This window comes from Schistosoma mansoni, chromosome W, assembly GCF_000237925.1.
Source record: "Schistosoma mansoni strain Puerto Rico chromosome W, complete genome".
Taxonomy (NCBI): Eukaryota; Metazoa; Platyhelminthes; class Trematoda; order Strigeidida; family Schistosomatidae; genus Schistosoma; species Schistosoma mansoni.
In genome coordinates, this window is record NC_031502.1 from 34,625,234 (window position 1) to 34,650,385 (window position 25,152).

Consider the following 25,152-nt stretch of genomic DNA (forward strand, 5'->3'; position numbering starts at 1 on the left):
AACTGTCGACTCTTCAATATCTCCGAATTTCGAAAAGTATAGTTTAAGGGAGTCTATACGGATGCATTAGAGTATCACAGGAAATACCGTTAGTTGTAGACTGGTGCAGCCCTCCCACAAACAGCTTTCTGGTAATTTGAAAATAAAACAACAATTATTAAGATTACCCAACTTCATTGCCCTGAGGATCGATGGACATATCAGGCAGTTTAGACTGAGCCAAATTAGCCGCTCTTTTCTTTACAACGACCTTAAAGGACTGAAATAACAGCGGGTTTTTTGTTTTGTCCAATATCTTCTTGGTTGGCTTTTGAAAACTATCTGATTTCTTTACACTCGCATACAAATGTTAAGTTTCAGTTTCATGTCACAGATATCTCATAGTATGTCCAATCTAGACACTAACTCTAGTGGATTTGACAATAATTGAAGACCAATATATATAGACTATAAGTACCTTCATTTTGAGGCAGTAGGATTGCCAGAACCATGAGCTATCCTTTAATCAGGCAGGAAACTGGTTGACCACAACTTAGAAACTCACAAACTTAGAATGCATACAAGTAGAGAGATGACATCCAGAATTAGAAAATAATTTGATTTCTCAGTTAGCATGAACAAAGTGTAAGAATGACAATAAGATAAAGACGATACATAGAAAACTGGACAGACACGGACCAGTAATAATAATAATAATAGGAATAATAATAAGTTGGGAGATATGAATCAATCACAACCGTCCCATGTGAAAGATGACAAACCGTAGACGAATACTTGTCTGCCGAGACTATTCATAAAATCTTACCCCTAAGAGGTTTTTTCACATTCGATGGTAGACCGTTTCCAACAAGGTAGACTCCTGATAATTAAAAAGTGTTATATTATGCAGTTGTGAGTCCTCGATGTCTAGTTTGTTGTCATTTCGTGCAGAGCAATTTTAAGGTTCAGGTAGGATATTTTCATTTGGCTTCCCACGAAAGTTAGTAACTAATATGGGGAACGACTGAGGTCTCTACATGACCCTTTGTAAAATCCAGGATATATGCCCTCTCTATTGTGATCTCATTTCGTTGACTATGGTGAGGAACGCTCGGTTATGAAGGAAGTTCTTTGACCAGGAAAGGACTGGGTCTGTGAACCCTATCCTCTCCATCCCACCCAATAGGACAGAGTGTAGCACTATCAAATGCCTTGGAAATGTCGGGTGTTACGGCGCTTTCTGATCTCAGCACCCTTTCCAGTTGTCCTAAACTGATATGGCACTTATTGTTGCTGGACCATTCTTCCACGAAGCCACGGTGATCTTTATCGAAGAGTTTTAAGACAGCAATAGTCCCCCTCATTCAGTCGTCACTCAAACTTAGTATTACGTTTGAGAATAATAAAAGTAGCTCTACAGGCCTGTGGTAGCCCAGGTTCCTTGTCTTCTTTCTTAAGGATCGTGAAGAGGACTTTCTTCTTATGAAGTGTTGAAACAGGTAGCTCTCTGAATATATGTTCTGATAAGTTTTTTATATTAGCCTAGGTGTTATTCATCTACTGCTCCTCATTATTATAGTTGCTGGGGAACCAGTATGTGTTGTATAGGAGAGACAAAGTAGTGATTGGTTTTCCTGGAAAGACTAGTAGACAGCCTGACAAGTATTTTATGTGTCACATATGTTTCCTCACCCATTGTTCTTACCTAATTGTTGGTTGTTGATTGTTGACTAATACACTCGCTTGTCGGGTAAATCACGTGTTCTTAATTTGAGCTGTGTTGAAGCAAGATACAATAGTGCTGGATGGGTGTCTACCGTAGAACAAGTGAATCGCATACAATAATAGATCAGTAATTGTTCATCCTAAAGTATTTAGTATCCCATTAGTGTAAAGGAGAAATACGAGCATTATATCGGTTCGAATCCACTGGACCGAAGCCTTATTTAGTCGCCCGTCAGATTATCCCTTTGGGGCTCCAGTGGTTTAGAGGTTGACAGGAGTCTCGCCTTGAATCCCAGTGAGAAGAAAATTCCCAGAGTCATACTATTCTTTAGAAGATGAGTCAATTCAGTGGTGACATAGATAAGTTGTTGTGATATGATTTTTTATATCCACCTAGAAGATTTTTATCAAGACGTTCACTCCTCCTGAAAGTCATCAATATTGCTCTGAGGCTTCATCGATCTCTCGGACGTAGGATGTCTTGTGGCCCAGCAAAATAACACAAATGGCTTTGGGAGGCCGTGGACAAGGTCTTAGCTTTCTCTGGCCAAGTCTTGCACCCCCTCCTGATGCTTAGGTGCACACCCAAAAGACTACCTTCGCAAAAAACTTTATTTAAAAGTTATCTATCGTAAATCACTGTACCAAGTGGTAGAATGGTAGTGTGGTGTGTGTTACTTATGTTGGCAGACATAAGTAGTATGTAACACAGTTCGAAAGTGGAAAACCTGGCAACAGGTCTGGAAGATTGAAAGGAAAAGAACGGGAACAGAGAGCAACTGGTTTGGAAATGAGGGGACAATAAGGTCCGAAACAATTGATGAACATTTTGCGAATGAAGGATTAAACGTGTGATTTTCACATTTTAACATATGACTCTGTAACTTTGTCAAAGTACATTTGGTCGTCCCCACCTGTGTTTTTATTCATTACAATGATACCATTAGAGCAATGATTTGCTGATGAATATGAACCAAAATACTGTTTTTTACTGCTAAAGACTCTTAAAGCTTTAAGGGAGAAATACATCACTGTCTGTACCAATATTTTTTGCAAATATTCTATTTGAAGATATTTTATCATTTTCTGAAATACTCAGAGTAGTGACAGAATTAACAGATGATACAAAGCCATTGACGAGAACATTTGGGTTTTTTCGTCCGTAACTGTGGTTTCTACTCTGGGAACTAGTATGAAATCAGTTAAGTCCACAGTTCACTATCTCAAAATACAAGCGAACTTGAAAGGGCTGGTATGAGCACATATATAAGTCACACTAAAACAGCTGCATTGAAAAAAATGAAACTTCCGCGATTAGTTCGTAGGTTTTGACAGTTGTTAACAGACTTTCAAGTGAAGAAAGAGTCAGACATCTTTTGCAGTTAGAAGAACCATAAGTGTCATTACTTTGTCTCCTCTTCTAATGTTCTATTTTGTGACATCCCCCAAGGACATTTTTATGCACCATATGCACTCTTCAATGTGTGCTTTTTGCTATTCGTGCTTCTAGTTGCCTGTGGAATATACTTTCTCTTATCTGAACTTGGACTTCTCCTACTAGTTAGCGGGGCTAGGATGCATTAGAATAGTTTAGCTCTCTTGTTATTGTGTCGCTGATCCTTCGTTCGACTTACCGATTTAGGTGGTCTCCTAATCTCTTCAAACTTAGCAAAGCCATGGAATAACCAAGTTTCAGTCACAGCTACAACGAGTAGCTTCAATTCACCCACTGACACTCCTAATCCATGGAATTCATTTACTAGACTGAAAGCATTTGTATGTGAAACTCCTAAAGAGAATAACATATCCACACAGGCCTCGGTAGCATCCACTTCCATGACCTGACTACTCGAAAACACACTAAGCGGATGTTTTTCAACATTTTGTCGACCTGTTTCTAGGTCACCTATTGCTGACTTCCTTTTTGCTTGATCTAGAAAAATGTGAGATCGTACCAGAATTTCGGTATCATTTTGACTTACAGCACTAATTAACAAAAGATTTCGTTGTTTGCTTCAAAGGAAAATTTTCTCCATATTTCATAACCGGGTATTTGGTTCATCCCGTGACGACAAGTACCACACCAACACATTTTTCGCTGTCAGCACTCATATTACCAGTGAATCCACTACCAAATTTCTGGCTGAGCCATTGTTCCCTGGTTCAGTAACGTCTTGCCTGAACAGCAAAGTACACGAAGCCGATGGGAGCCAGGCTTCGAGAAACTTCTGTATGCGGTTGGATTTAAACGGATACATATCTTTTGGAACCACCTTTTCACTCATCACCTTTTATTTCTTTATCCACACGAAAGAAACAATTTTATTTTCTATATTTTCAAGTATAGCCTGCCACTGTAGGCAGATTCAATAAAAAAAATGATAAACATACACAAGGTAATCATTGATGTGTGGTTCAACCTAAAAAGAGTTTAATAGAATGGAATGAATGTTATTTGCAACCTTAACCAAAATAATTTAAGTTAAAATAGACCAAGTATGTTGTCGATGGAGTGAATACATAGAAGCAAAGTTAATTCACAGCAAGTACGAAATGACTGCGTCTTTCAGGAATGCATATGCTAGGTACACATTGTATATTTCAGTTATAACCAAATAATCATCCATTTAAACACCAATAATTTAAAGGTCGATATTATCATGCTTGAACCCTCTTAAAAAGTGTTCATCTTTTTTCTTTTAGAATTTTCTTTTCCTCTCTTCCTACTAAATAAATATTATTCTTAAGTATTCGAAGTTAGTAACTGAGATAAAATCTTATGTTATACTCAAATTAACTTCTCAGACTCGTTTTATCTTCATTATGTATATATGACTCCTACATATTGATATTTGATTATCCTTTCCACCTAATTGAGACTTTCATGGCGTCGCTCCGAACTGTTACTTCATAAATACCTATTCTATCATCGCATCTCACTGCAGTAATAAGTCGTATTCTTATTTCTTTATTTATAATCTTTTTTGTCTTTTTGTTATTCATTTACTGATGCATACACAGTCGTTTATTGTTGTTCTGTGTCCACAAATATGCTTATTAAACCATTTCCTTCATTTCTATTCCTTTACTTTCTTCTTTCACTTCTTCTAATCAACTCGATATTCTTCTTAATTACACAGAACCCGACCCATTATTATTCCATTATCACTGTTGTTTTTTATTCTTTTTCCTTTTCCTCTTTTTATTCAAATATGGTAAACGTTATGCTAACATAACTCAAAATTGCGTATCATTGCATTACTGGAGAAAGCTGAGATAGTTCCTTTACAACAATTATGTACCCATGAGATGTCTGAGAATAATAACATACTGCTTCTGCAAGAAAATAAATACCGAGGAAACTGGTGCAAATGAGTTTTACGGAATAAATAACGCAACATTCGTAACAATCTGAGGTTGCCCGCAAGTTGACATGCTTCGTGTAACGTATGCTAATTAAGAGTAAACTGTTAATATTAACACTAATATCAATAAAAGTACCACAAAGTAAACTTGAAGTACGAAACTCAAGATGACTTGGTATGAGACCATTACTGGCCACCAGAATCGTTAGCAATGCCGATCTACCCTTCCATATTGCTTCAAATGCAAGAACCCTTTAGTATATGGTGCCTAGTTTATTTTACATAATTGTTAGCGCAATACGTAAAGCCAGTTCAAAGGGCTTATACATTATGGTCATATAACTTAGTTATCTGTTGTTCTGAGAAGTGAGCACTTCGTATTTACCAAGATACTAGAATTTTCCGTCTTCAAACAACTACTACAATGTCTGATATTTGTGAATATCTTCAACACGACTTACCTGTAAAAATGTTGTTCTTGAGGTTAAGAATATTCGTTAGTCTGAATCATAAAACTTGGGGTGAAATTCCATCTTGACATTTAACATTTGTCAGTGATTTTGGAGACTGTCAATAAAAGCCAGTCGAACTAAGGTATCACAGGAAAACCAAGTTCCTACCTATCTATTTACGAATTTCATCAAATAACTATTCTCCAGAACTTTGGCGGCCAAGCGGTCTTCAAGTGTTTGTAATAGCCTCCTACTTTTCGCTCAAAATGCTGTATATTATCTAGAAACTACTATGATCATCTAGGAATATGGGCATTCAGCAAGTAAATTTTCATGAGATTCATGCTGCAACCTTCTGTAATTTATAAGCAAGTGGCTTACTAATGATTATAAATGTGTCAGTGAAGTGACTTTTTTATATCGAATCAATGCACAACACTCCAGGATGCTTTCCATTTAACTCAGTCTGTCGTTGAGTTGCGAGAAATCAGGCCGCAATACTGTCTTCTGTTTACAAGCGTATCAGTACCGTATTCTGACGTAGGCACAAAGTACCTCATTTCGACAGCAGCCAGAATTCGAATATTTAATTACATAATTACTTTTAGGGGGCTTGCTCCAGATTACTTGCTTCACTTGTGATCCTATTGTAGACTATATCTGCCACATATTCGACCATGTTATCCAGCGTAATTTTCTGTTGCAGTATTGTGGCTAAGTTTCTTTTCTCATCAGGGGACAATCTCCTACGTAATGGATCATAAACCATAAGGCTTATAAATCACTCACAGTTGTGAGCCATTCTGAAATACCCTATCGGGTTCGCACTGCCAGATAAATCAACTCGAAAAACTGACTAAAAATCAAAGTACTTAGACATATAGATGACGTATAATAAGACATTCTGACAGTTACATAACACGGCCCACACCTTGTGGATTTTTCCCAATACAAGGTACACATTTGAAAAAGAAGAACGCATATTTTCAACTCTCACTATGGTTCCCTCTACTCTGTGGATGAATGTTCTGAATACTCACCATATGTGCTTACGACATTTAAGAATTTGTCGATTGCTTAAACTTATAAAGCCGAAAAACTGTTCAACTAGGCGCCAATCAAAAAGCGAACAAAAATGGACGGAGACGCTCCTTTGAACCGAACTTCTTTGCGAATAAACAAGCATCGGTTTTTCGAACGCTCAAACATAGTAGGTACTGTTGTGTCCAAACTGTAGGCCTGTTGACAGCTGTAAGTGATGTTCCAAAAAGCTTCGATGTCCGTTTATTCGTAAACAGCAGGTAGCCAGAGTTAGTCTTCAACTGTCCGAATAATGCTTTTATAAATAACTATATTTTACAGTAATTGTAAATGACAGAAGGAAACGATACTAAGGAAATGTTGTACTGGTTAATTTCAAAGAAGGCCTAACATCTGCTTTATCTTCAAAATTGCTGAGAGGGACTGCTCTAGTGAACAACGAAGTGAGTGGTCGGCAGATAGCGACTTTCAACATTGTCAGGTTGAAGTACATTTGCGTAGTAGAACATCATACCTGGCTGTATCTGCTACCTTGACATGGTTGTCGGACTTGTCTATTGTGATGACTGAACTGAGCTATATTGGCTGGGACACATGTTCCTTTCGGTCCTATCACACCCTGTAGGTCGGTTTAAGATAGACTAAATGCAGCAATTTAAGATCCGAGGGTGAAGTCGTACTGGTGATTAGAGCGGTGTGACAACAGTAGGGTGTTTTCCTTGGACAATCAGCATCTGCAGCAATACTGCCTTTTTACAACGGAAGAGATCACAATGGCGCAGGTGTATACACTCTTTATCTTCTCTTAAACCTTAAGATTAAAATTGCTTTATATCTATCTTCCTTCCTGTACTATATCCTTATATACAACCTTTCTTTTATATATTACCACCACTAAACTAACTACTTCTATGAATTCGGTGTTCATCTTGTTGTGCTAACGAGGTATGGCAACTTGAACCGATGCATGTGTGCCTGGTCCTACGTTGTAGCTGACTGACTGACACAACGGAAGAAATGGGTGATGAAAGGTTAACCCTAAAAATGTCACACCTCACTTTGCCCTACGGATTTTTGTCTCCTGCAGTCAACCTTTTCAAAGTGAGGAGCTAGCACCAAAACCTTCCTATACAGAGGCTATGTACGACTAGCCTCAGCCAGTTCCCCCTTAGAATCTGTCATCACGCTCCCGGGTTGATACCTTCACACATGTAGTGACGAGAGCCTGATCAAAATGTGATGGTCTGCAAAACAAACAGTAATTATTAAGAGCTGAACAGCAGTATCCAAACAAAAAACGGCAAATATAACATTCTGGACAAAAATGTATATACTAGAAGATAAAATAATAACAACTGTTATTTCGTGAAAGTTACTTGATGGTTCCTTTTTGGGTAGCCACCTCTAACGCACTTCACTTAAAGGAAGTATTAAGCCAATAAAATGTTTGGTAGGTAATCCAAGCTAATTGTCCCACCCTAGTGGATAGCAGTCTAAGGAGGTACATGATACTATTGCAGGGGCGGTAAAATATCACTGAGCGCTAACCAAGTCATCCGACAGTCGTTCACTGAATATTGACCAGATCACGAGTGGAAACGTCGTGCTAAACTTCTCCTGCGTTCGCCAGCCAGTGTACATCAGTCGAGTCTTGATATATTGATAATCTACCAAATATTTCTTCCAACCTCCTCGCTTTTGACTTTTGATTTCACTGGGTTGGCACAATTCCACTATAGAAGGTTTTGCTGGTTGAAGTGTTGTCAAACTACAATACCTGTGGCGTCTTCACTATCATGCTCTTCAGTCAAATTCTGTTGAAGATACCACCAGTATTGTAGTTTTACAACACTTTATCAGTAACACCTATAATCTAATCGCGCCCACCCACTAAAATAAAAAGTCAGAAGCGAGGAGGTTGGAAGATATATTTGATGGGCTATCAATATATCGAGAAGTGACTGATCTAATCTGGCTAATGATCGTAGGAGATGTTTCCCACGCCGTTCTGAAACGTGATCTGGTACGGATACATGACCGAGCACCTTCAGCTAAATGAGTTCACAAAAACTAATGTGGTCAGCATCCAATGTCGAACACTTACAGAGCTATTGATTTTGGAGAGTTATTTACAGCTACACTGTGGTCAATCAAGTAGAAAAGGCAATATTTATTTGCACGCCAAAATGTAACGGAAGTATCGACCTCTTGGTGGGTAAAGCACATTCACTAGTGATGCAAAACAAATAATAGATATTGGATATAAATGTGGTTAGATATACAACACACAACAAGTGGTCTCTCCATGGCATTTTATCATCACGTACAGGATTCAGGAGCGTTTTCAGGATAATAAGAATAGTTACATACCCTTGCATGCTTAAATACCCTCTTATACGGCCTAAACTCAAAGCTCAAGTGACTAACAGCTCACTATTTCTACGCACCACAGTTGGTTGTGTGAAGTATCACAGCGCGGTTTGTGATGTGTTCGGTACAACGTGCATAATGCCGTCTCTGTACAAACCCCCTGATTTGCCTAGAATTGTGTATGTAGTATTTCCGACTTATTTTATTCTTCAGAGAAAACATAAAATTTCAGCTGTGCAGTGAAGGTGACCTGAAAAGATTAAGTCACGTTCAGGTTCTGAAGTGTCTTCTCTATGCGGAAGGGCAAAGCAATAGACGAGCCTTAGATTACGGCCTGTTAGATCCAAGACTTGGTGCAAATAAGAGAGATGAGCTGTGTGCTACTTGTGGCTTGGACTATCAAACATGTATTGGTCATTGGGGGTACTTCGATTTACCGACGCCAATTTATCATGTGGGATATACTTGGCATATAGTAAAAATATTACAGACTATCTGCAAAGTAAGGTCAGTTATTTGCTTAAAACGATCCATCAGACTTGCTCACGCGTCCTTCTCCCTGAGCAACAACGTGCCAGATTTTCGATTAGTTGTTCTAACCCAAGTTTGGACTACGTACATAAAAAACAACTCAGAAAAGCGATACACAAATTGTCTAGCAGGGTACATGTCTGTCCGTTCTGCTCAGCGCTTAATGGTTTGTACTTTTGTTGTTTCTATGCTCTTGTAGGTGTTGTTACGAAAGGTACGAGTCTTTCGTACGTTGTTCATGATATATTTCGACATGCAAAAGCAAAAGTCGATGAATATGTAAATGAGTTCGCAAAAGTTATCACAGAAAATACGGATTTAGCTCCAGTTGTTCGTAAAGGTTTGGTATGTGATCTATATATTTGAATTTTTAATTACTTGCGTATTCAATATCTATAGTGTGAAAAAGTTGCTATTTGTTGTGGTTGGTTTACTAAAAGTCAGTTCGTTTTGCCACCTTTAGCAACCACTTTATAGTACGCTTGAAGGCTTATGTATACTTCAGTATCTATTTCGATCACTACTTTTATTATATTAATTATCACGTCCTTCAATACCAAGATATTGAAGTTGTGTAGCTGTTTCATTTTGTTGTGCTAACGAGGTATGGCAACTTGGACCGATGCATATATGTGCCTGGTCCTACGTTGTAGCTGACTGACTGACTGAATTCCACCATAACTATTATTAGAATTCAACGAATGAGTCCGTTGCACTACATGTTTATGCCGTGCTTCGATGTTTGTATATGAATCTTCTGACGTAGACAGTCTTCCATGCTCTCGCAAATAAAATTTAAAAGTTTCACCAACTCATATTCTGATGGCACGAATACCAAAACATTATTCAAGGATTCGTAGAATCAATCTTTTCATGTTTATAGTAAGGCCATATAATTGCATAACCATTCTGACCGGTACAAATGTGTTGAATCCCGAAGAGACTCAACATCCAGTACTTAGTACCTGTAGTTTAAATAATCTGATTATTGAAGAGCAACAAATAACTGTAGCACTATTTTATTATTTATATTAAAATGCAAGTCAGTTACGTGGTGCATAAGTTTGTGGTACTCATGAGATTGTCTGTTCCTAGTTTATTTCGTAGTGTCTTTAAAATGATTACAATTTTCACAGTCATCTTAATTCTGGCTTTACTTCCATAGCCTCTTCCGTAGGCAGAGTAAATATTTTAAACACTGCTTATTAATCCATTACTGCTTAATTTGTATCTTATTCTTCGTTGATTCATACTTTGGTATCGTAGATTTTCAGTAACAGGCTGATTAAAGTAAGATTTTTCCACGATTCGTCACCTACTTTGCGTAATTGGGAGGTGTATTAAGCACATGGTTATAAACTAAACAATAAACTTGCTGCTCTTGGTATGTTTTAAGAATCTTAAGAGGCCGAAAATATAAATAGGTATGACATTAATATTTGTAAAAACTCAGCTAATTATTCCATGCACTTCTAGGAAATTATACGACCCGGAAAGGCTCTGCAATTGTTTTCTAAAATTCCAGAAGAAGATTTGCCATTACTCCTCATGCCTTTTGATTCTCAATGGACTACTCACCCGCGAAACTTGATTGTCCAGAGAGTACCTGTATGCCCAAGTGCTATCAGACCATCAGTTGTTTCTGAAGTCCGTAGTGGAACGTAAGTTCTCTTTTTTCTAACTTTTTATTAATTTGGTTAATGGTCTGGAGTATCACTTGTGTGCATTTGCAAACCAGATGCACATTAACGAACCTCAGTGAGTTAAGCCTCCTACCCCTCATGGAGCATATGCCATCCACCAGGGATCCACAACCAAGTCGGGCCTGGGTTTTCCCTTTCAGTTGTTGTCAAGTATTTATTGCCATAATGTCTGCCCCTGATTCCCAACTCCATGTGTTTTTTTATTTGCCTCCTATCCTTTCCTCTTAAGAATTTCAAGCTAGAGTTTGCCACGTAATGCGTTTTAATGGTTTATGAGGAGTGCGCTTTATCCGCCTCCAGCGTCTTCTAATTTCCTCAGCTGGTTTGTTCTCTGCGAGAGTATGTTATTCTTGATGATCTCTGGCCAATTAATCTAGAGTGTGTTACATAGACGGATTTATATAAATACATTTTCTGCTTTTGTGACGGTGGTGGTAGTCATCCAGGTTTTAGCTCCATTTTAAAGGTGTCGAAATTCTGACCTTAGTCTTGTGACAGTTCTTTTGAGCTCCAGATCTCTTTCAATTTCAAGAACAATGTCTTTGCCGATTCCTCCCTTCACGTCCATATCGTATCCTTCTTGTCCATTATTGATGCTGATTAGGCCCGTAAATGACTTCCGCCTCCTCCAGAGTCTCGCTATCGAGTGTGATTTGGTTCGAGCTCCCTGCGTTGTACTTCAGGATGTTTCTCTTTTCTTTGTAAATGTTGAGGCCTATTTCTGCGGAAGCCTCTGCTCTGCTAGCTGTCTTCACATTTATTTGTTGCTGTGTATTCAATAACAGGGCTAAGTCACCTGCAAATGTAACTATGTCTACTGTATTTCGTGCTTCTCGAGATGTCATAATTCAGTCAACAACCAGCAGAAAAAGAAAATATGGGAATGATCAGCCTTGTTTGACACCGGTCCTCACTTGGAATACATTTGTGAGCTGCTCTCCATGCATGGCTCTGCAATTCAGTTCCTCGTAGGAGTTCCGTATATTCATAACGTCCTTCTCAGGTACTCCACAGTGTCAAAGAAGATTCCACAGTTTTTATGCCTAAAGTTTTGAATGCTTCTGCATAATCAGGGAGGTTGGTGCATAGGATTAATTCTATTCAGTTGATTATTCAACAACGATAAGCAGTGTCACAACTTGATCGGCATATGATCAACCCTTATGAAAGCCAGATTGTTGATATCTGTTAAAAACTGCTTAGTACTGACAACAGTATAGCCCCTCTGTGGTTCTCAAACTCATTAGGATCTTCTTTGTCATCTTTAGGATTTATCACTGCTCCTAGTCTGTTGGTGCTTGCTGTTCCTCTGAGACATGTCTGAAGGGAACACGAAACATCATTGCACTTGCCTCTATATACGACATTAGTACTTCAGCTGATATACTGTCTAGTCACGCTGCTTTACCGTTCTTGGTTTATCTGATGGCTTTGCTAACTTCTTCAATGCTCGGAAGGTTCAGGAGTGCTGATCTGTTCAAGATCTCTCCGAAGTTCTCAACCAACCTATTCCGCCGCTCTTTAGCCTCACTAACTGATCTACCTCCTTCGTTCTTGATTAGTCGCTCCGGTCTACCATTTTTTCCTCCAAGTTTCTTGGCTGTATCATGTGGTTTCTTTATATTTCTTTCTCAAGGTTTTCTCTGCTGTAATTGCCAGGTTTTCTACATATTTCCATTCGTCGTCTTTAATACTCTTATGTACTCGTTTGTTGTTTCTGCACACTCGGGGCGTGCCTTGGTTTTCTCTGCTACTGTTTAGCTGTTGTTAAATTTTGCCTCTCTGTTTTTCTTTTCTCAAATTTCTTCCCGGCTGTTTACAGAGGTTCATTCTTCATGTTGGTGGACCTTGTGGCTCAGCATCTCCTGTCATCTTGAAGCTATTGATTCTTTAATCCCTTTCAAGTTGTCCTCCATAGTGATTTCTTCTTCTTTAAGTCGAGTCTGTAAGGCTTGGGACTTATTGCTGAGAGCTCTCTTAAATTCGTTGAGTTTTTCGGTATCTCTAAGACTGACTGTACTAAATTTTTGTAATGCTGCTCACCTAATTGTTCAAACTACCTTAGCTGCAGTTTCATCTTAGAAACCTCCGGGCGGATGATCTGAAGCTAGTTGTATCATCCCATTGTTCTTACATCTTCCATGGACCTGGATTTTTATTTTTGAATCCGTGATCCTTATGGTTCTCTGCAGTGTTGTCCAGTGAAGCCCATATATCTGTATATACTTTTGAAGCTAAATGCTACCACTTGTAACCATGTTGTTAAAAGCATATAAACTCGGCGGTCTTTCACCATTTTCATTTCTTCTAGTTCATGTCGCCCAACTCTGAGTTCGAACCCGGCGTCACTCATCTCGACCTTGGCGTTCAGAACCCCATCAAAATGATCAGGTTTTTTCCCAAACATTTCTGTAAGATGGACTCCAGCCACTCATTAAACCGGTCTTCATAATCTTTGATCCTATTGTTTGTGTGTGTAGTAGTGGATGAAATCTGTCCCAATCTTTTCCTTCTGTCTTAAAGAATGCTTTGATGATCCTGGAGATGTACGTTTCTTACCCTATAAGCCCTCTTTTTGCTTCTTTGGACAGTACTGTAAATGCTTCTGTTCGCGATCCACTTTCTTCTTCATGACCAGAATAGATCTTTATCATGAAGTTCGTTTTTCCTGTTAAGCTTGGATATAATGGGTTTCGTTTATTCAAAGCAGGGACAGGTTGTATCCTCTCATTTTTATCACTATTTGAATGGCCCTTCCGATATCTTGCTTTCTCCGGATATTCCACACACGTATGTTGGTCGTTGCTCTGGTTATTAGAAGGAGTATAAGCTCATGGTCGCCGGCCCCCAAATGCCCTGGTACGGCTGAGAGTGGGGAAAGTCCGCTCTCCCTCTCGAAATGCTCTCACATGGTCACGCGTATATAGCCTCTGTCAGGGAAGTCCTACTCACTGCCTTTTCGTGGCGGGGGTGTTCTCCATGGACCACAGATGTCTTAGAAATATTGCTCGCATCTGCTGGGATCACCGGGTAAGTAATAGTGAGGTTAGACGCAGGGTATTAGGGAACGATGGTAAATCAGTTGATGAGGTCATGAATCTTCATCGACTGAGATGGTTGGGCCATGTGTTACGTATGCCTGAACACCGACTACCACGACGCGCTATGCTGACTAGTATTGGGGATGGTTGGAAGAGAGTTAGGGGCGGCCAAACCAAAACATGGCATCAGTGTTTGAAGTCACTAACTTCTAGCCTGAGCCATGTTGGCAGATGCAGACTACCTGGTTGGGGTCCGCGTGACTATCGTAACCAATGGTTGGAGACTCTGTGTGACATGTCTCAGAATCGATCACAATGGCGTAGGTGTATACACTCTTTATCTTCCCTTAAACTATGAGATTAAAATTGCTTCATATCTCCCTTCCTGTACTATATCCTTATATACAACCTTTCTTTATATACTACCACCACTAAATTAATTACTTCTATGAATCCGGTGTTCATCTTGTTGTGCTAACGAGGTATGGCAACTTGGACCGATGCATATATGTGCCTGGTCCTACGTTGTAGCTGACTGACTGACTGACTGTGTTCTCCATGACATTGAGAGGACGAAAAGCGAATGTCCGGCGCTTTAACCGGGTTGGTGGACACGGCGAGTCCACCTAGGGGAGTTGGAAAACCCTGATTCCAAACCAATGGTGCACATCGGCTCCAGTATCCTGAAGAAACAAATGGCGTATGAATCAATCGTTGGTCACCGGCTACCATGTGACTGCATCTCCTCACGATGCTCCACTACCTTGTGAGTTAGACCTCTAGGTCAAAGGCTCCGAGTGTGGTCCCTTAAGAAAACCACCTACTTCAGTTTGTGTCGAATACATTACACAATGGTGCTACTTCGATCAGTAACTTGCTTAATTTTCTCAGTATAATCAATTCAGCATTACAGCACATCTGGGTACTAACTTGCATAGTTGATGGATCTAGATGTAATGATACATCCACATATATATTTTCTTTTTCTTTGTAGATATAGTGCGAACCTGTGTTTCTCAGTATTAATTTTACTATATAGGTGTTCAATGTATCATTATTTCTTTCTTTTTTAAGTAATGAAGATGACCTTACTCAAATGTATCAGTGGATATTAGCTCAGGCAGCGACAATTGAAGAAGATATCGGGGAGGCAGATCAAATCGCGTGTTTAGATAACTTACACGCCGAATTCGCAAGACTAATTAATTCACAACAATCAGGTTTGCCTCCTGTTCAAGATCATAAGTTTATGCGTGGTTTACTTCAAAGGTTAGCTGGTAAACATGGTCGATTTCGTGGTAGCCTGTTGGGTAAACGAACAAATTTTACTGCCAGAACTGTTATTTCACCAGATCCAAACATGCGAATTGATGAGGTTCGCTTATTTTCTACACTTTTTTAAATCTTTGGTTCAGGTGGTAGTTGTTTTCAACTCGTCAGAAAGTAGCCGAACCATTTATAACTTTTCCAGTCCGTGTTCTCATCTTTTCACGTAGTTGATCCTTGACTGAACCGACAAATTTTCTGTTAAAGGTTACATTTAGGCATCTGAAAACGCATTACACACCGTCAAAATATGCCAGTGAGTAATATAAGTAACCGAATAACACCAACCATGTTGATATCACAGATCGTTTTATTAAAAACAAGTCTAAGTAAATTGCGCAGTTTAAATTTTCTTTAAGAGTACTATTATGTTTCAGGTAATTGTTTAGGATTAGGGACTCTGGGCACTAATTTTCCTAAAGCAACATACCCAGGTATTCATTATTTTATAGCTACTAGGGACTACAATATTCCCTAAATATTTGAGAGCATATCTAGTTTTGATGAGGACTGTGTAATGTGCTGTGTTTTGCATTTGTGACAAATAGCACTTATCTCCGAACCAGTACGTCGTAATTATGAACTCCATTAATGCTATAAATGATGTAGGATCTGACGTAAATGTGTGTCTACTCAAATCAATACTCTTCACATCAGTACGAAGATGGGCCTGACAACACAAGCAGACTAGTGAGTATAGTAATACTAGTACTAATGGACAACTATACATGCCAAAAGAGATAAGTGAAATTGTAAGTGAGAAGTATAAAATAATATTTTCAAGGTTTAGGAAGAGAGAAATAACTAGTGTCGAAGTTGGTGCTGCTGATTTTCAGCCATACTACCTACACTTTCCTACCATTAATTACGATTATCTCAATTTAATTTCATTCACTTCGATTCGGACAACTCTTCTTTCACAAAATAGTCATAGCCAGATGTAGAAACATCTCCTTTTTATAGTGTTTATTGCTTTATAAGAACATCCAGATCAGGAGTAGATTCACATAAATGTGTAATTGAGTTATTTAAAATCTGTGAACTAGAGAATACGTATGCTATACTTTTCAGGTATGCATTCCAGTCCATTGTGCGAAATTGCTAACATATCCTGAACGTGTGACTGATTTCAATCTGAATTTTCTTCGATCTCTTGTACTGAATGGACCAAATAACTATCCTGGAGCTATGTTTGTTAGTTATAAACTACGTGGTGAGAGGAAACGCCAAGCCGAAGCATCTGGTAATTCTGATGTAGTAAAACGTTTCTTGGCATCTGAACGTGCACGTGAAGATGTAGCAAAATATTTACAATCAGGTGATATAGTTGAAAGACACTTATTGGATGATGATATTGTTCTGTTTAACCGTCAACCCTCACTACATCGTGTATCTATTCAAGCATTCAGAGTAAGTAGTCATTGTTATTGTTATAACGACCCGTTTTCCTTGTTTACATTAATGGGACGTTAATTTACCTTAGACCAATATCTACACTAGATCCCCTCCCAGTGTCTGATCTACAGGACTTCAACACAGCTCGGATTAAGAACACGAGATTAGCCTGACAAAAAGGTAAATATATTTCCACACCAAAACTGACACAATCCAACAACAATCAACAATAATAAATAATAAGGATAGGGGAATATGTAACTCATCTGAAACCTGTCAGACCATCTACATGTCTGACTAAACAGACAACCAATCATTATCATTCTCGCCCACACATCAGTTATACTTTCTACGTATTTCAGATGACGAAAGTTATGTTTCGATTTATTATCAAGTCCTTATCTTAGCAGTTTTCGTGAAAACTGCCAATACCGTGTGGTATTGTGCTGACATGATAACTAACAAACATTTTCTCGAACTTCCCACTTAGTAATACCTATGTTCTGGCTGCAACTAAGTTAAATATGAGATTCACCAGTCCCATTTGGTTAAATTTCAGTAACTTTTAATGCTTCTACTGGGACCAGGACTAAACATACATCACTTTGAACAATGAAGTATAAATTTTTGGGCTACTGGTTTACGACAACCACTTATTAGTCGACGCGCCTGATCACTTTATTAGACGTTTACATGTGATGATTAACGAGGAACTGCTTACTATTACTTTTGTTCATGATATAGTTTAAAGATAGCGGTTTTGCTATGATAATTTTTTCTGATAATTTTGTTACTTCGTTGATAAAATTGTCTGTTTGGTTGCATTATGAGTTGATTATTTTCCTGATTATCTTCAGGCGGTTGTAAAACCTTTTCGAACTTTTCGTTTCAATCCATGCTGTTGTACACCATTCAATGCAGATTTCGATGGGGATGAAATGAATATACATCTTCCACAAACTGAAGCAGCTCGTGCTGAAGCAAAACATCTTATGCTGGTATGTAGGTATCTTTTGCATTATTATTATTGTTATACCATACTGATGTGTTGATAACTTGCAATCCATTCTGAATAAGTTTTTAAAAACCAAACAAACAAATAACCAAGTGTAGCTTCATATACTTGATTGTAAGTTGAACTCTTTATCATAGGCTTAGTGATACTACTCAGCTGTCAAGTCTGATGTAGACAATGCAGGGTTCGAATCCTCAGCCAAATAGTTGAAAGCCAAGTATCATGATCACAAAATTACTGTCCTATTTAATCTCTACCGATTGATGTATTATTTCCTTTTTTATAATGACACGTTAATTAATACATCATTCCTACTGTTCAAATCACGGGTCAGTCTAAGCTAGACCCCCATCGAAAACATGGAAACACTAGATGGCCATTTGGCCCTAGTATGGGACTCCTCAGCAGTGCGCATCCACGATCCCACACTCGAGACTCGAACCCAGGACCTTAGGTCTTACGCGTGAACGCTTATCTTCTAGACCACTGAGCTGGAATCCAACGGTGTTAATGTCTAATTCCAATTGAGTCCTGCGTGCAGGATCGTTGATGCTCACTGCTGAGGTTTCTCATACTTGGACCAAACGGTCGTATAGTGCATCCAAGTTTTCAATGGTGGTCTGGCTTAGATCAACTCGTGATTACAACAGTGAAAATGCCGCAATCTCCACTAGTTCCCCATACTGATAGCATCATCTTCAGTTTAACAAAGATCATAATTGCTCATCTACTTGATTCTAGGTATTCATACTTTTACACCCGACTTATTTAGCTATTACCAAGGGGTAGTTCTTGAACTTCGTATCATGACTTCAGATACATCCTAGAATAAACTTATAAAAGCAAGTAAAGAAATATTAGTCTTCAAATAAAATGATTTTGGTAAATTTATGAGACGTATAACAATACTATCCGCCGCAAAAATCCAGAATGAATGAAGTGAAGTTCGAATGTTATGTTTAACAGTTAGAAGCGAGGATTTTTCAACCACCAAGTCACTTAAATGACTGCTTAACTAATGCCCAAGCGTTTTTCTTATTTTCCTTAGTGTATCATAACTCAGTAATGAGAGTTGTGACACTTTTGTAGTCATAAATAACTACATCATCTGAGATATTTTTAGTTGATATTGTGATATGCACCAACGAAAAAACATGATTAAGGTCAACTTGGATGACTGTATGTTGTAAACTAGTAGTTTTCAGTTTACAAAGTGCCAGTTTTAACTTCTTCAACCCATATCTTTCAGTTAGATTTTGTCAAATTATAGATTCTCCACTATTTACTATTTGACATTGATGAATTATTGTCTTTAACTTGATTGGCTATTGTAAAAACTGCCTTGCATTTATTATGTAAGAGATAAGGTACTCTACGTAGTACCAATAGGTAAGTTAGATGATTAGGAGCGATTGGATTTAAAATAACTCTCTATCTGAGGTAATACATCAATTCACTAACCGAATAGATAGCCTATTTCGTTGACTGACTTTCTGAAATTTGTGAAAGTGTTCTACTATGATCGGAATATATAAGAATCGCTAACTTATTTACCAACAATGAGTCTGTTCATGTGATATCCTACCTTTGTTTTTATTTATCAAAATGTTCTTCAGTCATAGCTTATGCAATAGACCAAGAATATTTCACGATCAACTATTTTACGATTGTAGTAGAGTTGATTATTTAAACACAAAAGATCTTGATATAATAAGATAATGAGAATTATGTCACACAAAATAAAGGGATAATGTTTGTGTAAATAAAACGGGAAATTAATATAACAATGACAATATTAACAATAAAAATATTAAGGACTAGTTAGTTTAATCTCTCCTTCATGTACCATTATTAAATATGATAACTTGAGCTGATACTGAGGTTACATATCCTTTGTGCTTGTCTGTTTACCCGTTTAGTTTTATTACAACTATCGGAAATTTAAAAATAAAGTTCTTTATAATGTGCAACCTAATTTGAGTATATCCACTAAGTCATAAGATCATTTGTTGAGTCAAGGAAGTCGTTAAAAGGAATTCACTCTCTGAACTAATGGTTCTGTAATATGCATATATAAGTACTCGTCACAGTTCATTTATAGCTTCTTTGATTAAAGTATCCTGTTGAATTTTCTTGTTCTTCAACATTTTCATTGACAGTCTCTCAAGAATATTGTTAGCCCTAAAAATGGTGAGCCGTTAATTTCACCAATTCAAGACCTAATAACTGCAACACATTTGTTGACCTTGAAAGACGTTTTCCTTAATCGTGATCAGGCTTGTACTTTAGCCGCTCAGCTATTAGCTGGTAACCATTTGGGTCGACTTTTAAGTTTACCGAAACCGGCTATATTATGGGTAAGCTGGTCAGACCACATTAAATATAATTTTTTTCCTTTTATCCTAAAGTTTGTTTAATATGAATATATAAATTCAATTATTTAATATCTGATAGGTTTTATTTACTTAAGACATTAAATAGGAATAATATATGTGTAAAATCTCAGATTCTACAAATATATTATTCCTATTTAATGTCTTACATCAACTCGGCGCCCAAATACTGTGAAACTATTCGCTCTAATTTGGACGAAAGTTCTTATATATTTATTTATTTAATTTAGATAACATTTACTTATGACTCTTCATCATTAACCAGCTTTGAAAACATTGTGTTTTTGACAGTTGATAATCAAGTATGATTTTATGTAGTCAGCTTTGAACTACACCTTTTATATAAGGACTAATGATACTACCTAACTATTGAAATTAAAGTATGGACGGTATAGTCTGAACTTGAAGCCCAATTCTTGAAAGTAGAATCCTTTAATTACTGAACCAATATTTTGTAAAAAACAATGGGAACAAAATATCAATAAATATCAGACGGGCTATTCAGTGCACTCTTATTTACCGTATGAGTTACTTGTTTAAGAAGAATGCATAAACGAAGATTTTTTCAAGTAGTATTGTTCTCCTAAGAATTGCATAATTTCATATACATAAATCAAGTTGTATGATTTATTTTCAATAGACATTTTGCTGTAATGATCATTTCTCAACTGCGTATTAAACTTATTTCAGCCTGTTGCTCTATGGACTGGTAAACAGATATTTGGTCTCATTCTTTCACCTCATCCATCCACTGGAATTAAGGTTAACCTTCGGGTACCAACAAAGTCTATGTATTCATCAAAAGGTCAAGAAATGTGTCCAAATGATGGTTGTAAGTAACTTAATATTGAATAATATCTACAAAATTTTTTTAGTCCAATTCCTGATATTTAACACTAAAATATTTCGGCGATAATAAACCGTAGATCATCAAACCTCATAGATAACAGTGCAATCCAGTAAAATGTATGTTGTAAACTTTTTCACACAATAGTCAAAATGACTACCTGGGTGAAAACGACTAAAAGAGGTTATAAACCAACTTTCATTGCTTTTGGCTCTGGATATTAATTAACTATTCAGACCCCTATGTTTGACTGTATTTGAAATTTTGTCTTTGGAGCAATCTACAAACTCGTATTTCACACAACCAAACATCAACCTGCAAAGTCATCACAAACTGGCGATGCATTTGCATTACTAATGTTTATCGTTCCCAAATAGCATTTTAGTGTATCAGGACTGCGATAATATCAAACCCCAGAGGGAACCAGTCTGACTCATCCAGAATAATAAAAAGATGCTACAAGCATTCGGAGTTTGACAGCATCTTTACACGTATTGCCTGCTATAAATTTAAAAAATAGAAGGCCGTATCCAATTTGTTGTGATTTTATGTTCAGCTTTTTATCACGTGAATTATCCACCAATCGAAATACGACTTATCCAATCTTAGCGCTGTGCCAAATCAATGACGTTAGACCAGTATGAATAGTCTAGCGTCCTTATTGGCCCCTTGTCCGCCTAGCCCTTCCAGTTAAGTCCAGAACACCAATTACAACTTCTGCTATGCGAATCATTTATTTCAAGCATACTCGGTTTGTATACCAGACAGACAGACCGCATCACACCATAAATTAGAAAATAATATTTGCACAAGATCAAACCAAATGTGGCTGTGAACGTGGGAGACAGTAATCAATAAACTGAGTATAATTTAGGAACAGTAAATCGTATAATAATAATCCATAGGTCAAAATGAAGCTTATAATAAGATGAATATAGATATACTCAATCTAATTACTCAATAGTTATACAATAGGAATATATATAGAATAATGGTCAATTAATAGGTCCTGGGAGTTATCCGTACTTATGTCTTCACTGGGATATAACAATACCTTTATAATCGAATCGTACCAGCCCAGTCAAATGAGAAGTCCGAAACAAAGTGGTTCGGAGTTTTATTTGGAAGGCTATCGATATTCCGAGAAACGTTTGGTCTAAGATGGCTAACAGTTGCATGGGATGCGTAGCTCGGCGTACTCACTCGTGATCTCGTACGGATGTATGACCTAGTGCTTTAAGCTAGGTGTGTCCGGGAACACGAATGAGGTCGAAGACTTACAGAACTGTTTATTTTGGGGGATTTATTTGCCGCTACAAAACTTTTCATGATTTCACTAATCAAGGGATTCGTTTCATAATCGTCTGATCATAAAAGTGGTTACTATCCTACCTATCTTTGTTTGGAAGATCTGATAGTATTATCAATCCTCAGACAATAAGTGGTGTAGAGAATCATATATGAATCAGCATTCAGGTAATTAAGCTATATTTATCCCAATGATTATTATATTTCATCAATACTGCTCTCCTTGCCATTACAAGAACATTTCATTGTGATGCATATTTTTAAACGGCTTTTTCTGTTTCAGTTGTTCTAATTCAAAATAGTGAGCTCCTTGCGGGATGTGTAGACAAAAAGTTACTTGGAGGTGGAAGCAAGTCAAGCATATTCTACACATTACTTCGAGATTATGGGAGAGAAGCTTGCGCGGACGCTATGTGGCGTTTAGGAAGAATTGCTTTGTTTTTCCTGGCACATCGAGGTTTTTCGATCGGACTTGGTGAAGTAATGCCCAGCTCAGATCTTGTTGCATCTAAAACAGCATTGATTAGTCGTGGGTAAGCTTAATTTACTTATTAATTCAAATTATTTGTAGTTTCATGTAAACTCCATCTATTCCATAATATTATTCGTTTTTTTGATATATCCATCAATAATGTTTAATTTAATTAATTCACCAAGTACAAGTTTTCTGTATTCAGCTTTGAGCCACACAGTTTATGTGAGGACTAGTATTACTACACATCTGCCTTAACCAAAGTAGGCGGAACGAGGCACGAACATGCCACTTACTACATGAAAGCCATAGCCATAATGATGTATTAAAACAAACAAAATTAAATAACTTGCTGACATATTTAGATAGCAAGGACAGGTAGCCCAGATGTTCAAGCAGGCTGCCATTGATTTGATTATTTATTCCCTGAAAAAGTGGCTTACACTGAGTAACGAAACGTCAGAAAATCTAATTTTTCTACTTATTGGGATATATTATTTTTACTTATAACAATCTACCCAATACTCAATTTATTTGAAATTATCAAGTCAAACCCTGGTAATAATATCTCTATGTGGTAGGGTTGTTCTGATGAACAAGTTCGGTAGCATCTACTAACATAACTGATGTTTGGTGTTGATAAAATGAGAAATAGGTATAATTCTATCATAGATTGTCGCATTTCTGTAAATTTAGTCTAATAATTTAAGTGATATTATTCTACCACCTCCTATGACAATAATTCCACATGCTACATGTACATAGTTCAGTTAATTTATCAAGTTAACCATAAATACATTGATTTTAATAATTTTGCTGATTTCTACATTTCAGATTTGCCACTTGTGATGATTATATCAATCAATATCAGATGAATACACTAGTCTGTAATCCAGGATGTAGTATGGAGGATACGCTTGAAGTAAATTATTTATTATTCAAGTTGATGTTTTTATTATGAATTTATTATTCTGAAGATTATTTGTCACCAGCTGTCATTATTTAAAGAACCAATAAGAGATAGAGATTAAGTGATCTTAAAGCGTTGTAGGACACTCAGTGATCAATACAAGATGGATATCAGTCGCATATTCCCTATGGCAGTCAATCTCAGCTTGATGACACAAAACTGATATGTTCTTCCCGAGATACAAAACTTCGTGTTTCATCCTTCGAACAACTTAACGTTGTGTGTTTCTAATTTTCTGAACTAAAAACAATTATTCAACAATCATTGTTAATTAGTAGTTTTTCAGTCGATGTTAGCTGGTAACGGAAATTTTCAAAATATTTATCACATTGAATCACAGAAATATTCTTAATTGTCTAACATCACACACTCACACTGTCATCTGTTGTTTCCGTAAAATTAAAAAGAGCTTATATAAATAACTTGAGAAAATAGACCAGATTTCCTGCAATTATAAAATGTTTTAATACTATATGTATTTATCCTTCGTGTTTAAGATCAAATTTCCAAGCGAATGGCTAACTTAGTCACCACTAGTGTATTCGTGCATAGATTTTGAAATTATGTTTAGTACTCGGGAACAAACAGGTCTTCTGAAACTGGACCTCAGACTACCTTCGATGTTCAAACTGTACATCAAATCTAGCAACAGTCGTCACTAGCTAAGGTCTTGGAATCCTGTACCGTCAATGCAGGCTGCCTCTAGAACAGGATCGTAGCGTGGTCATTCATTTAACCTCACGTAACCAGTATGGAGAGTCAATGTTCTATACCCTTCGTGTTTATAGAGACGTGACACGAACTCTCGTGGTCTTAATGTAAGTATACCACTAAGTTGGAAAGCTGAACAGATACCTCTTGACTGGATTCCTGTCGATAGTCTCTTATGTACTGTCCGCCTTAATGCCACAGGAAGAACTCAGAAAGATAGAGATACCCCATTACCTCTCCATCACTTATACTTATGCTCCCAGTAATCGGCTCAGATGAAGTAGGAGATTCGTTTTACAGTAGACGTCATGACCTCCTTCAAAAAGCCGAGCGCTTAAACATAGTTATTGTAGCAGGCGATTTTCGGTATTCAAGTCGTGTGGCTTTCCTCAACTTGCGTCGCTTATAGCTTAGGAGAGATGTCCGTCTGCCAAACGAAGGATGTATAATCTGCACATCAGTTCTCTTTGTTCTACTTTATAACTATGAGACATGGTCTATGGAATTA

The 25,152-nt window shown here is 37.4% G+C and overlaps 1 protein-coding gene across 1 annotated transcript in view; it reads left to right on the plus strand.

The window, feature by feature from the left end:
• Positions 1-9,070: 9,070 nt before the first annotated feature.
• Smp_157740 (putative rna polymerase Rpb1) overlaps positions 9,071-25,152 on the plus strand; it is a gene marked incomplete at both ends in the record, with an annotated part of 30,633 nt that continues 14,551 nt past the window's right edge. The window contains 12 exons of the mRNA XM_018789474.1: positions 9,071-9,111; positions 9,146-9,434; positions 9,470-9,629; positions 9,663-9,808; positions 10,940-11,124; positions 15,282-15,582; positions 16,605-16,943; positions 17,786-17,926; positions 20,103-20,300; positions 21,027-21,168; positions 22,775-23,024; positions 23,798-23,885. Of these exons, the coding sequence (XP_018654914.1) occupies positions 9,071-9,111; positions 9,146-9,434; positions 9,470-9,629; positions 9,663-9,808; positions 10,940-11,124; positions 15,282-15,582; positions 16,605-16,943; positions 17,786-17,926; positions 20,103-20,300; positions 21,027-21,168; positions 22,775-23,024; positions 23,798-23,885 (2,280 nt within the window). The remainder of the gene's footprint in view (positions 9,112-9,145; positions 9,435-9,469; positions 9,630-9,662; positions 9,809-10,939; positions 11,125-15,281; positions 15,583-16,604; positions 16,944-17,785; positions 17,927-20,102; positions 20,301-21,026; positions 21,169-22,774; positions 23,025-23,797; positions 23,886-25,152) is intronic.